The sequence below is a fragment of the Lathamus discolor genome, chromosome 5 (genome assembly GCF_037157495.1).
Source record: "Lathamus discolor isolate bLatDis1 chromosome 5, bLatDis1.hap1, whole genome shotgun sequence".
Taxonomy (NCBI): Eukaryota; Metazoa; Chordata; class Aves; order Psittaciformes; family Psittacidae; genus Lathamus; species Lathamus discolor.
The window spans coordinates 33,522,709-33,536,413 of NC_088888.1; the positions used below are offsets into that span (position 1 = coordinate 33,522,709).

The 13,705-nt window shown below is 46.8% G+C and overlaps 2 protein-coding genes across 5 annotated transcripts in view; one reads left to right on the top strand and one right to left on the bottom strand.

Moving 5' to 3' along the window:
* The window catches only part of TSNAX (translin associated factor X), a 58,413-nt gene extending 46,173 nt beyond the window's left edge, over positions 1 to 12,240 (bottom strand). Inside the window, exon 1 of one of the 3 annotated variants that reach the window (XM_065680284.1) lies at positions 11,121 to 12,240. Coding sequence is in view for 2 of the 3 variants with exons in the window: in XM_065680279.1 (XP_065536351.1) it covers positions 6,687 to 6,730 (44 nt within the window). In the remaining variant the exon portion in view is untranslated. Of the gene's footprint in view, positions 1 to 6,686; positions 6,747 to 11,120 lie in introns of those variants that run through there. The other 2 variants (XM_065680279.1, XM_065680280.1) reach the window with 2 other exon arrangements.
* Positions 12,241 to 12,280: 40 nt separating this feature from the next.
* EGLN1 (egl-9 family hypoxia inducible factor 1) overlaps positions 12,281 to 13,705 on the top strand; it is a 40,444-nt gene continuing 39,019 nt past the window's right edge. The window contains exon 1 of one of the 2 annotated variants that reach the window (XM_065680277.1): positions 12,281 to 13,703. In XM_065680277.1, coding sequence (XP_065536349.1) covers positions 12,765 to 13,703 — 939 coding nt within the window. In that variant the 5' untranslated portion in view covers positions 12,281 to 12,764. The remainder of the gene's footprint in view (positions 13,704 to 13,705) is intronic. The other variant, XM_065680278.1, reaches the window with a different exon arrangement.

A 13,705-nucleotide genomic window follows, 5' to 3' on the forward strand; every position in this document is an offset into this window, starting at 1 on the left:
AAGGGCAGCCACAGGAGGAGCAGACAGGCTGCTGGGGCAGCTGCAACACCTCCTAGGATGGCATGGGGAGAAGAAGGGAAGGAACAGCCTTTGTCAAAGTCCTGCTTCAGCAGTCATAGCCTGTATTCTGTTCCATATGGCCACAACCAGGCTGGAGACCCAAGTCTTCTTCCAGGTATAGGTGGAGGGTTTATGTCCCAGTCTACCCCTCCCTGGCTCATCACCTGCTAACCACAACCACTGTCCCAGGTTTGTCAGCAAACTGCTTGTACATGCTTCCCTTGGCCCTCTCGAGTCAAAGTGAGCAGCACTAGCTCAAGCAGTTGAAGTACAAGGTCTGCCTGTGTCTAGTTCATTGTTTGTAAATAGGTCAAGGAAAGCTGGCCAGGAGTGTGTGTGCCCGAGTGCTGGGTGAGCTGTAATCTCTTCAGATGACAGACCAGGAGCTTAAAGATTGGCTTACACACCTTTGTGGTGATATGCCCCAGAAGCTAACGCAGCTGACATTTACTTTCCATAGCTTGTTGTGTTTGGCATGAGCCACACCAAGAGGGTGAGTCTGGTCAAAGGAACTCCAAGCCACTGAGCTGTCTTCTTGCACCAGTGATTTTCATGCACCTAATTCCTTGCCGCTAGGAAGAGATTGTTTTTGTGCTGCTTTAAACACTGGGATCTTGACTGGATCTTGGCAATGTAAAGGAGAGGGCCATGCTCTCTTCATTCATGTAATACACATCCTGTGGGGTAGACGAGTTTGGGGTTGAGCTTATGAGTGCACAGAATTTGCAAGTTCTCACCTCTTCCTTCCTTCTCAAACACTCTCAAACCAATATGCCACAGACTCAGAGCAAACCACTTCCTTGCAAGTGTCTGTACCACTTTAAGTAATTCAGAACTGCAAAATCGCTTTCTCCAGATCAGTGAGCATCAGTGTGAGATACTCTGACAAGGGATCTGAGGAGACCTAGTGTTCAGTTCTCTGGACAAGCAAGAACCTTAGTCTGTCTAAATAAGATGATTATCAAGGGGGTGTTTGTGCCCATTCTTGTTTTGGGGGACTCTCCTTTCCTTCTGCTGCCATGACTCATAAAACTCGTTAAACCAGAGTATGCCTAGCAGAACATTTAATTATATAGCAGTTGCAAGGTAGTGATGGAATTTATGTTTGACAGGCTGATGGCAAGATGGCTTTATCTACAAAGCTGTTGGTATAGCCCATTCCAGCCATAAGGCTGGACAAACCATACCAAGCACCAAACCAGCAAGGAGGAAGGTAAAATACGTGCCAGGAGCAGGCTCAGGACACTGGCAATTTGCATGAATAGCCTGAAAACGTGCTTGTCATCACTGCGTCTGGGTCAACATGTAGAAACATTATCTGGTAAACCAACAGCCTCACAATGCACAGTGACCTAGATAGGAAATACGATGCAAGGAGGGAGAAGGTGAGACTGTGCAGTGTTGTAACACATGGATCAGGTTATTTGCTGCTGCTTTTATCTGGCTATAAGAGTTTAATAGTCAATAAACCACCTGGAAACAAGTTCTGGCCTCTCCCTTCTTTCTCAGGCATTCTCACACCAACACAGCGCGCAGCCAGACCAATTTATGAACCATGTATTTCAGTAATTGTCAAAGTATTAAGAAAGTATTCTGAAAACCACTGTACACATGTCAGCTATGTGTGCTCCTCTTCAGTGCAGCCTTAAGGCTTCTGTGAAGCTGCTCAGAGGGATTACACCAACATCGGAGTGACTGCTCTTCTCCTTTACACCTGTTTACATGAACAAAACTCTTTCCACTCTGGCCTTTGAGATTGCAGCAGTAGACAATTCAATTGAAGCCGGCTAGGATAGTCTAGGATCATTTTTCTCACTGGAATCAAAAAGCAAAAGGAAGTGCTTGGGAGCTTATGCATGCCACTGTTTGAATTCCCTTTCCATCTGTACATGGTTTGTCATGGTGTACTTAAAAGCCAGGAATTCGTCATCACTTTTGTTTTTGTTTTTGTTTTTATTTCCTTGTAATTTACCTTATAATTAGCACATTGTATCATATGTTCTAGCCCATCTAAGATCAGATTGTTCTGATTTTAAAACTCTACCATAAAATCTCAGCATTCTGAAAGAAGTAAGTACTGTTCTGGCACAGAAAGCACATCTCCCTCACCTTTAAAGAAATTATATCTGGGTGACACTGTAACAAAGGCAGAGGGATGACAATCTCTTAGGGCAATGGCAAAGTGTTCCTCTGTTATCATTTCCATGTTCTTTTGTATCAGCAAAATAAAGAACTCTCTTAACTCTGAAACTCTGGTGGCAGGAATAAAAACATTTAAAGACTGTATATCAAAGGTCTTTGAGATCAAATGGTAACTTATCTATAGCTCAGTGTGTTCAATATGCAGTCTGTGAGCAGGAAAATGGTTTGCTTTCATTTTCATTCTTCTGTAGACAGAATGTTGTCTCCCAAATTAGCTTGGTTGGCTCCAAATCACTGTGCTTAGTCAGGATGAAACCTCTTTTTTGTATTTTCTGATTTTTTTCCCCACAAAATAATCAAACCGGCAATGGAGTATTCCTCTTTCAAGTGTACAGTAACCAAGACTGTGATAGAACCATGAGGCTGAGCTATCAGAAATCAGAGTGAAATTTCCCTTTTTCAGTCCCATTTTTAAAGTAATTTTGTTTGAAACCAATACACAAAGCTTGACCCCAACAAAATTTTTGCCCCACCTTTACACTGTAGGTAAATCTTGAAAAATACACTGGAGCTACATTTTGGAAGACGATGCTTTTTAGTCTGCTGACACAATCAAGGGACGTACACTAATGAAAATGGAGAGTGTTAGGACAGATTTTTCTAGCTTCTGTAGCAGTCAGCAGATTTTCTTATATATTTGAGCATTTTTTAGGAACAAAGTTCCAAGTGTGAGCTCTTGGGACTTACTCCAGAGTTATGTTTGTGATTACTGTGTCGTATATCATGTCACTCATCACGGGTGATGATCATTAGGGCAATTAAATTTCTATGAGGTAAACTACAGTAATTCTAGCAGCATTTATTGCTGTTTTCACTGATCCCAGTGAAACTATTTCTTCAGTCATTCTGGAGGGTGAATGATCTCTTCGGGCACGTTTCTCGACTGCTGGAGGAAATAATATATATTTCTTTGTCATTTCAGCTGACAGTCAGTGTGGCTGCATTTTCCACTCTCCTGGCAGTATTTTCAGTGTAGGATCTAAAGGAATTTCTCCTTGCACACACATTTTCGGGGAGAGCATTTCATCTTAATTATTCTCCTCTCAATCTGCCCGCAGACCTTATCTCACATTCAAGGAGATCCCATTCCCCTTCCCAGTCCCACCATGACACTCCATAACTCTCCTTCCGCTTCCATTGGAGCTCGGCATTCCCCTGCAGAACAGCATTGCAAAACCTCCTTGGGAATGAAGACCTCCTCTATTTATAGTGCTGAGGCTAGACGAAAGTTTCCAGAGAGCTTTCTGGAAGGGCTCCCATCTAGCTGCTTTGAAGGCTTGCAAAGGGAAACGAGCCTGCACCTTGCTTCATAGCTTTGGCCAGCATTCAGTAAACCTTTGCAGTAAAATACATTGTGCACCAGGCAACTATTTGATGTTATACACTGGCATTTATAAAGCTTTGAAGAAGTTTTCTTCCCAACATGCCTCATCCATACCTGGATTACAAATGCAAAATCAGAGGCTTGAGGCAGATTCTCGAACATGAGCCCACGTTCCCAACTGATTTTTATCCTAGGTCTGCAATTCAGTGCTATCTTGAGATATCAGAGAGAGAACTGTTTTCAGCTTTGTGCTGGTTTTTCTTTTTCGTAAAAGATTCAGTCTCTTGAAGCTGGTATTTTTAAATTGAAAATAAGGTTCCACTAACAAATGCACTGCTGAGTGTTGCTCCACAAACATATGATTCAGCATTTCTTTTACACAAGTCACAGATTAAATACCGAATATATATTAAAATAGAGGAGGAATGGTCATCCTAGCAAAAATAAGGTAGGAGCCAGGCTGGGTACGCAGAGTAGGCATATTCACAAACACGAGCCTTTGTGTGGATATGAGCAGCCATGTTTGGCCTCGCGCATTGGTAAGCTGCTGTTTAAAAAAAAAAAGAGAGAAAAAGAAAAGCAAAGCAGCAAGCACATCACTACTTTTACCCACAGCACATGGCTTTTATTGGAGGGTATGTTTGGACAAGGGAGGAGCATTGCCTCCCACCCAAATTTCAACATCTACCATTTGGTAAATAGGTGAGGAGAGAATCATCTGTTCTCTGACTATCCCCTCCTCCAGTTCAAACTCTGTAACACAGTGAGGAAACTGTAATCTGAGGAACCCTTTCAGGAATCTGGTTTTTTTAATGAAAACTCCTGAACATGGTCCTAGCACTAGACACAGTCCGAGATTAGACCCTCCTCTCCCCCCCAGACCAACAAACCAAACAACAACAACAAAAAAGACCCAACCAACCACCAACAACTAAAAGATAGAGAATAATGCCAGGGAGAACATGTAACCCTAATGAAACAGTAAGGGAAAAAAATGAAATCTACCTCCTGACGAGATAAGCGTTATAATCGTCCATTGCACTGTGGGTGGATGAAGAATGTATAAATTGCTTGCTGACCTGCTTTTTGCTTCTGCATAAAAATGAAAGGCAATTTCTTCTAGTACTAATAAATGCCACCTTATCTCTAGGTCACTAATTAGCCAGCCGGGTGAGCAAGGAACAGGTTCAGGGGTAGCAGTTCTAACAGTGACAAATTGATGCAGCATGATAGCAAGACTCAGACGCAACCCAGCCCTAATTACAGCTCTGTAGCACGTACTATCACTTCAAGAACACACCAAAGATGTTAATAATTCATATTCAGCTTTGTGCTTGCATGAACTCCTGGTAAGTTTAATTTTCCAGGACCTAACATTTAGGTAGTGTTTTGTAAATGTTCTCCAGTGTACAATTCCAGGATTATGTTTTACTGGATTCATTAACAGCGTTGTGCCATCTGAATGTGCATCGAAACACATGAAACCAATAGTGTCAGTTCAGATCATGCAGGTGGAATACACAATTCTGTCATATTAATACAGGAATTTAAATTATTATATATCCACTACTAGCATTCCTGGTTCAGTAAATATCTGTCCTCGGTAGAAGTTGCTTGGGAAGTGCTTTATAAGATGCTGAAATATTTTACTCTAGTATTAGAGTATTTCAGAGAGAGCGGTACTTGTTAGTGGACGAAACAAGAAGGCACAGAATACCATCATAATGAGTGTGCAGTGATACCACAATTTTTAGTAATACTTTTGTTCAATCTTAAGAACTGTTTTAACCAACAGACAGAACCTTTTAAATTCTAAAAACTGAAAAGAAAAAAAACCCAACAGCTTCCAAATGTGAGTCCCTGGCATGCTGTTCAGAGTCAATAAACTAAACCTCCTTTCCTCATATCCTTAAATGCCAGAATCAGGTGATGGTAGGCCTTATCCTCGCTTGGTATAGAATATCCTGCACTTTGGATCTGCTGATTCTCTCAATACAGATTTGAAAGGAAAGACTTCTCTCTCAGTTAGGGAGAAAGTAGAATTGGGTCAAGTTATATAATATGAAGTGAACGTGGGTGAAGTTACATGACATGACTGAGTCAGCTTACCGTCCTGACTTGGGTGGTCCTGCTTTTCCCTCCCTGACTCCTGGCCCTGCTGGTCCACACCCTCTCTTGCACCACATCAAACCACTAGGTAAGCCAATCCAACTTGTTAATCCAACAGAAAACTATTCTCTTGAACTGACTCACCAAAGGGCTTGACAAGCGTGGTGCTAAGGAGTATGGCGCTGGAGGGAGCAGAACCACCCCTTTTGGTGGGCTGCAACACAACATTGTGACTTAAACGCAGCACAACCAAAGTGTTGCAGAAAGCACAAGAGCCAAACAGAGGGGCATGGAGTAAAAGCCTGTGACTTAGATAAGGATGGAAACAGCAAGAAAAGGCATCACAAAGCCCTTGTGATGAGGGAGACACTGAGGGGGCAATGGCAGGAGAGCAATGGGATGTTGCACCTTGATACGCATCAGAGGGGTGCATGGGAACACACAGGCACTGCCCAGGCAGAAAGGGAGTGGGGAGTGCAGAACACGGTGCTGAGCTGTACCGAGTCCACCTTGATTGCAGTGGCTCTTCAGGGTTCAGGCTCACAATGCTTGTGTGCGTGTCTGTAGCCAGCCCTGGCAAAGGTGAGCTCTTCAGGACAGATGTGCTATCTTGATAGTTTAACAAAACATGAGCGGCAATATTGTATCCCTATTGTTCAAAAAAAGGGGAGGCCACCATTGTTCACTCGGAAAACAAACAAAAATGAAGCCTGCACCCATTCTTCTCCAGAAATCACCTCATCAAAAAAAAAAAAAGTATTACTGATGAATGACACCTGATGGGTTTTATCAGCTCCAAAACTCCCTCACTATTACCTTTTCCTTCCTCTCTTAAATTACTATGGCAGGTTTCTTGTTTCATAGCAGCAAATGTTTTAAGCTCACCGTTCTCTTACAATCTCCCTTACTGGTACAACTGCCTCAATGAGAAAAGGAATACAGAGATACCAGAAATTGTGCTAGTCAGCTGAAGAGAGGCAAAAGAAACTACCTCTTCACCCAGAGATAAAATGTCCAGTCTTCTAACAGATACATCTTTATGGCTTCAGGGACAGTTCTTGAGCTCCGGGTAACAGTTTCTATGTAGAGGAAGAAAAAAAGTTGAGACTGTAACTCATTAAATAGCTGGATATATTGTAATGTGTAAGCTGAGGTGCTCTCAAGCTTCCTGGACCAAGGAACACAGAGTAAACTGTCCTTCTTGCCCACAGTCCAGGGCTGTTCTCTTTCCTGAATACAAGGACAGGCACTGACAGAGGAGAGCACTACGTGCCTGGCAGCTGAAACACCAGGAAAGAGAAAATATGATGTGCAATGAATCAGGTACGTGCAAAATAATCATGGCAGACCACACCATCTTAACACTGCTCGGCATTGTTTCCACCTTGATGATCTTTCAGCATGTCACAATGCTGAATCATGATGACACAGGGGCAGGAAGTACATATCAGATGCAAAGTGAAAAGGTCATGTTATGATTATGGACCTACAAAGCACTGGAGAGACTTTCTTTATATTTGACCCTCTTGTTCTCATGCTAGAAGACTTGTCTGCACTGAAACTGAGTGCAGTTCTGAAGCAGTTCAGACAAATTTGAGCTACATACCGATGAAACAGGAATCTCCTCTTTTTTTTTTTTTTTTGTTCCAAAAATGCTTATCACTGTGTCAGTATGTGGATTTCAAATAGTGTTTTTAAAATGTTCTTTAAAAAAACCTTCTGTCCATAGCTGGACTTTAAGCACCCCGAGGGCCTCCTGGCTTGCTTAAGTTAGAGGCCAAAAATGTACATAATCGACAATCTTTAGCAAGAGAGGGAGTTCTCTTGTAACCAAAGCCAGAAATACTCCCTCTAGAGAAACCTCACAAACAATGTGGAAAAAGCTTTTGAACTTTCCATGGTATAAAGTTTAAAATGAGGACAAAACTGGAATGAGTCAGTTAGGAGCATTTTCTAAGCTGGGCTGCATTTCCATTGCTTTACAGATATGAACATCTGGTAGCAGAATTTTCACTTAAATAGAATAAAAGAACATTGTCTTGTACTTCACTAGCATAATTCATTTTTCCTTAACATAATGCTCATGAAAGTACTTAAATATTTTAATGTGCAAATCTCTCTGGATCAACCCAAACCATATTTTTGGTGTAATAAAAATAGGCTATATTCCCAGAGAAGCAAATGCATATCATTTCAGACAGATCTAGGGACAGCAAAAACAACTTTAGTTGAAGAGCCTGGAGGAATCCCACAATATTAAACATAATATTAAACACACGTTTATACAAAGTAATTGAGAATACTTCTCTTTATAATTTAGCCCAACCCTTATAATCTCAGATTATAATGAAAGGGGTTTTTCTGTAAACACTACACCATTATGATATTCAGTGATAAACCACCAAATTACTCTAGTATTTTAATTTCAGCAAAATCTTTCAGGGCAACTCCACAATGGCATCAACAAGCACTAAGTGGGATAGGAGGAGATCCAGGGTACTGGGGATTAGTTTCAGGGCTCTGAGCCTGATTGTCCTGAGGGCTGTGTGCTACTTTGTGCTGTGACAGGGAGAGTATCAAGCTCTTGGCACAGCAGAGACCTGAAGCCTCGATCTTGGAAACTGCTGATACTCAGCTTGTCCTGGCCACAGAGGGACTTGACCTTGGGTCATGTGCTCCCTGGGTCATGTGCTCTGTCATGGTGGCACTAGCAGAGCCAGTCAATCCCTCTGCATCTTCCTAATCACCTCTACTGGGTGACCCTTTCTTCCTTTTGCAGGTGCAGTGGCAGGGGAGGTATTTGGGAGATGATCTGGGAGACAATGACCCTTTTTGCACCTCAGGAAAAGAGCATGCATTCAAAGAAGGAGCATTTGCATAGCCTTGTGGATGTACTTTGTACAGTTTGTCCTGATTAGAAAGGAAGTGAGTTCAACAGAGAATCCAACTCACACAAAACAGTTCTCTAGTTTTATTTGGAAAAGCTGCAAACCTGTTACAGTTCACTTGCTAGTATGAAAAGCAAGCTTGAAAAATGCCACTGTTGAGATCATGAATAATGGTTTAAGCAGAGTAAGAGCAGTCAGGCTGAAGAACACAGTAGAGTGGGGTCTGGGGGGAAGACTGCAAATGCTACAAGCGCCAGGTTTTGAATTTTGTGATGCTGCTGTGGACACACAACTCTCTGACTGAGGCCTTACACTTCCACCGACCTCAGAAGCATGTGTAGCTTCCGAGGGCCTTCTGGCAGCAGTGAAAAACTGAGCCTGGAATCCCAGGGACTTTTTCCTGTTCTGAACTATCTGAGGATAAGACTTTTTATTTCATTTCTAGGCTAATTTTGTTCTGTGAAACAAACTACTCTTGTTATCCTGCATTCCCTTCTCCTTGGGCTTCAAAGATTATTTTTTGGTTGCTTATACAACCTTACTGCTGCAGTACATGAAATACACAACACATGGTATAAATGCAGCCATTATTACTGCTTAATGAAAACAGGAAAGTTATTCATTGACGAACCTTTTTTTTTTTTAATTCTAATAAACAGATCAGATCCATATCTCAGTGGTGACAAAAAACTATGACCTTGCATTAAATTTATTCCACAACATCCTCATCGTGACTGGTATTACTTTGAAGACTTTCCATGTGCATTCTTTTGCAAAGCAATCTGTCCCATCTTACCTAGTCACCAGTCAAGTCCTCTTCCAACATTCATTGACACAGACAAGGAACTGGCTATCTTGGAAATACCATGTTAGCAAGTGAAGAGTAACCAGAGAAGAAAGAGGAGGAAGTCCCTTCCGCCTCAGTTTTGGCAAAGATGGTGCTGCTCATTTTGCTTTGTATACCATACATTGCTTTTTGTGGTGCTTTGTCCTTATGCTGTATGCTAAGGAACAAAATCTTTGGCAATGAATAGAGTCTTTATATGCTTGGAAAACATTTCTAGCATGTTGTAGACACTATTGTAATATAAATAGTCATTGTCTTCCAGAGTTTCCTTACCACCACCACTCTTTTCTGCAGCTTTGTCTCTTTTCTGCAGCTTTGTTGCTGGGCCACAACCTTCATTAAATTGTTTTGTGCTGGAGGCAAAGTGCTGCAATCATAATATATGGCACATGCTTCATATACCGGAAGATGGGTTTTGTCGAACTCAGTGTTTCTGTTGACCACACTGGGGAACAGTCTGTCACGACAATCTGAGGTAGCTCAGCACATTAGCAAAACTAAAACTTAGTAAAAACTGAGACCGAGACCATTAATTGTATCCCAAAAGACATGTGGGAAAGAGAGGGAAAGAACAAAAGACTTTTGAAGCCAAATTAGCCCATGAATGAATAACTATCATTAGGATTTAGCCAGGCACCATATTTGTACCTTGGTGCTTTTCTTATTTGTTTTGTAGCTGGATTATTGAGTTTCAAGTCTGTGACCTTCATCTCCACTATGTTTGCTGAAGGAATATGCATCGAATACGAAAAGTCTTTTAACTCTTCAGCTTCTTTGTGGCAGGAAGTTATTGTTTGCATTTCTGAAGTTTGTGAAAATAACTCTCTTCTCATTCAGCCCAGTTTAACAATGCTGCAAGTCCAAGGAATTCAGTTCAATTTATATCAGTATAAAGCAAGTTGGAGAGATGCCTAGCTATTTCTGACGTACCTCTTCTACCTGCAGTTAAAGAACAACTCTCATTAAATTTAGATTAAAAATTTGTCCTCTTTATGCTCTGGGCTTAAAACTTGTTTTTAACTCACCTCCTTCCACCTCTACTCCAGTATTTTCCTCCAAGAGCAATAACCAAAGAAATTACTAAACTGCAACTCTATCGGGTTTTAGTTCCCAGCTTTTCCAGTTTATTTTTTGTTTTGTTTTGTTTGTTTGCTTGTTTTTAATGCAGCCTTGGAGCTTACTGATCACGTTCACCTTGAAATCTTACCCTTTGGGCTTTCATGACCTTGTCCTCTTAGTACTCCTTTTGCCCTTCCTTCTCATTTTCTGCCTGTACCACAGGCATTTGTAGTGCTGGCACACTTTGTTTCTCCTTTTACATCCTTCACATACTACATGCAGTGCCTAACATTCCTCCAAGTCCTATTGCTATGTCAGTTTATTTTAAATCCAATTCTATGTAGAGATTATAAGAACCAAACCATTTTAGCTGTGTACATAAAGCCATCTCACTATAACACAAGTATATTACAGTCCTAAGCCTCACACCAGCCTGTGAGGAGCAAAAGCATTACTATTCCTCTTCTATAGCGACAAATTACAAACTGATTTATCTAGAATCACACAAAACCCTGCTTCAGCCTATTGGTTACTACCCAGAAGATTGCTTTCACCTTTCTACCCCCAGAAGTGCATACTGGATCACGTATTTGACACTCCTTGGACTTCATAATTGATTTGCTTAACTTACAGGCAGTACACACCAGCTGCAGCCGCTGCCTCTCACCAGCCCAACCCACGGAGCGAACACTTGCTGTCTGTTCACCAAATGGCTTTCCAAGGGGGTGGGCAGAACCTTGTTCCAGTTTACCACGTGGCTCCAAGGCACCGACCACCATGTTGCGCTACATCAGGGCAAATTGCACAATACACTCCCCTTCCCTAACATCTATCACAAGCAAGCAAAACCATGATTTCGGGATCGACTGGAGATTACATATCACCTCAGAAGAGCCCAGATCTTCATACGGCTTCTGACAGCTGACGTGACTGCGCTGGGACCTTTGTCTCTCCACCAGCACTGCTCTGCCAAAACCAGCTTCCTTTTTCCTGTCAGGGACTTTGCCATGTTGATCACAGCACTGGCTCCAAGTCCTGGCCTTTCCTCGTTTCAGTGGCCACCTCACCTGCTCCTTCTTCCTCCTTTTTGCTTTTTTAACTGGTCTGACTCCGGCCTTCGTTGCCAAGTTAGGTGGGACACAAGCCCCAAGTTACTTATGAGAGCGCCTGGGCTCGTCCCATTCCACCAGCCATCTGGCGGGGATATTTTGGGGCCTATGGGAGTGACAAAATCTAGCCCTCCACTGTGGCCGGGTGTGCCGACACCCTCCGTTGCTCCAGACCACACGCCCAGCTTCCATGTCAGCCCGGCGCCCTCCTGCTCTTCGGCGCCTTGCCTCACCTGCAGCGGACCCCCACCCCTGCGCTCACCCGGGGGGGGGAGATCAACACCGGCGACAGGGTCAAGGGCACCCACGGATTAGCGACCCACAGCCCGCGCGGGGACGCCGGCGATGTCTCGGGCAGCCGAGATCGATGACCCCCCACTCCCCTCAGCAAAGCTTCTCCCCGTCCCTGGCGCCGCGGGTCCGCGGCAGCCCGGGAGGTCCCACTGCCCGGTGGCTGCTTCCGCCCGGCCGCCCTCCCGCCGAACCGAGGTCTCCCCAGTAGAGGCCGCCTGATCACAGCCCGAAGCCTTTCCGAGCGCTCGGAGCCGGGCCCCGCGTTTGCGGCGGTGCGGAGCCGCCGACCGGCTCCTCAGCACGGCGCGGCCTTTCCCGGCTCGGCTCGGCGCAGCCCGACCCGGCCCCGCCCGCCTCGCGGCGCGGCCCCGCCCGCCTGACGCGCCGCCGGCGCTGGCGGGCTGGAAGTGGCGTACGTGCAAAGCGGGCCGCGAGAGTGGCACCTCCTCCTCGGCCCGACACAGCGGCGGAGGCGCGGTGGGGAGAGGCGGCGGCCGCGCCGGCCCGCGCACTGGGCTTAGAGGCCGGAGGGGAGCGGAAGGCAGGCCCCCCACCGTGCCAGCCGGCTGCCCGCCGCCGCCGCTCTCTCCCCTCAGGCCGAGCCGCCGGGGCGGCGATGAGGCGGCGCTAACGGCGTTAGACGTGCAGGGAGGGCGGCGCGGGCCCCCGCGGCAACCCCGCGCCCGACCGCCCGAAGGAGGCCGCGGGCCGGCGGAGGGCGGCGGGGGCCGCGGCGGAGCCGGGCGGCCATGATGCAGTGAGCGCTCCCTCCCCGCGCGGCCGGGCGGGGGCCCGCGTTAGCGCTGCTCCCGCCCGCCTCCTTACATAACCCCTCGGCGGCGGAGCGGGGCTGCGGCGGCGGCACCAGCGCCATGGCGAATGACAGCGGCGGCGGCGCCGGCCAGGGCGGTGGCGAGAGCAGCGGCGGCGGCAGCGGCAGCAGTAGCAGCGGCAGTAGCAGCAGCAACAGCAGCGAGCGGGACCGGCAGTACTGCGAGCTGTGCGGGAAGATGGAGAACCTGCTACGGTGCGGGCGCTGCCGCAGCTCGTTCTACTGCAGCAAGGAGCACCAGCGCCAGGACTGGAAGAAGCACAAGCTCATCTGCCGCGGCGGAGGCACAGCGGCAGCCGCAGCAGGGGGCGCTGCCGAGCCCCGCGGCGGGCACCCCCCGCCGACCCGCGCCCACAGCGCCGGGGCCACGGCGGGAGGCGGCAGCCGGGCGGGGGCCGGAGCTGCGGCGGGGAAGGGCGCAGCGCCGCCGCCCCCGGAGGCCTCCGCTGAGGCCGCCCCGCTGGCCAACAACCACGTCGCCGCCGCCGCAGCCGCCGCTGGTGAGGCAGAAGCCCCGGCCGCGGCCCAGTCCCCTTCGCCCTCCGGGGACGCGGTGCTGCTGTACCGGGACAAGTCGAACCTATACCCGGGCGGCGTGCAGGCGGGGCCCGGCGGGGCAGCGCTGCGCCCCAATGGGCAGACGAAGTCGCTGGTGCCGCAGCGGCTGGCGCTGGAGTACATCGTGCCCTGCATGAACAAGCACGGCATCTGCGTGGTGGACGACTTCCTCGGCAAGGACCTGGGCGGGCTGGTGGCCGAGGAGGTGCGGGCCCTACACCACACCGGCCGCTTCACCGACGGGCAGCTCGTCAGCCAGAAGAGCGACTCCTCCAAGGACATCCGCGGCGATAAGATCACCTGGGTGGAGGGCAAGGAGCCGGGCTGCCAGGCCATCCGGCTCCTCATGAACAGCATGGACGATCTCATCCGACACTGCAACGGCAAGCTGGGCAACTACAAAATCAACGGCAGGACGAAAGT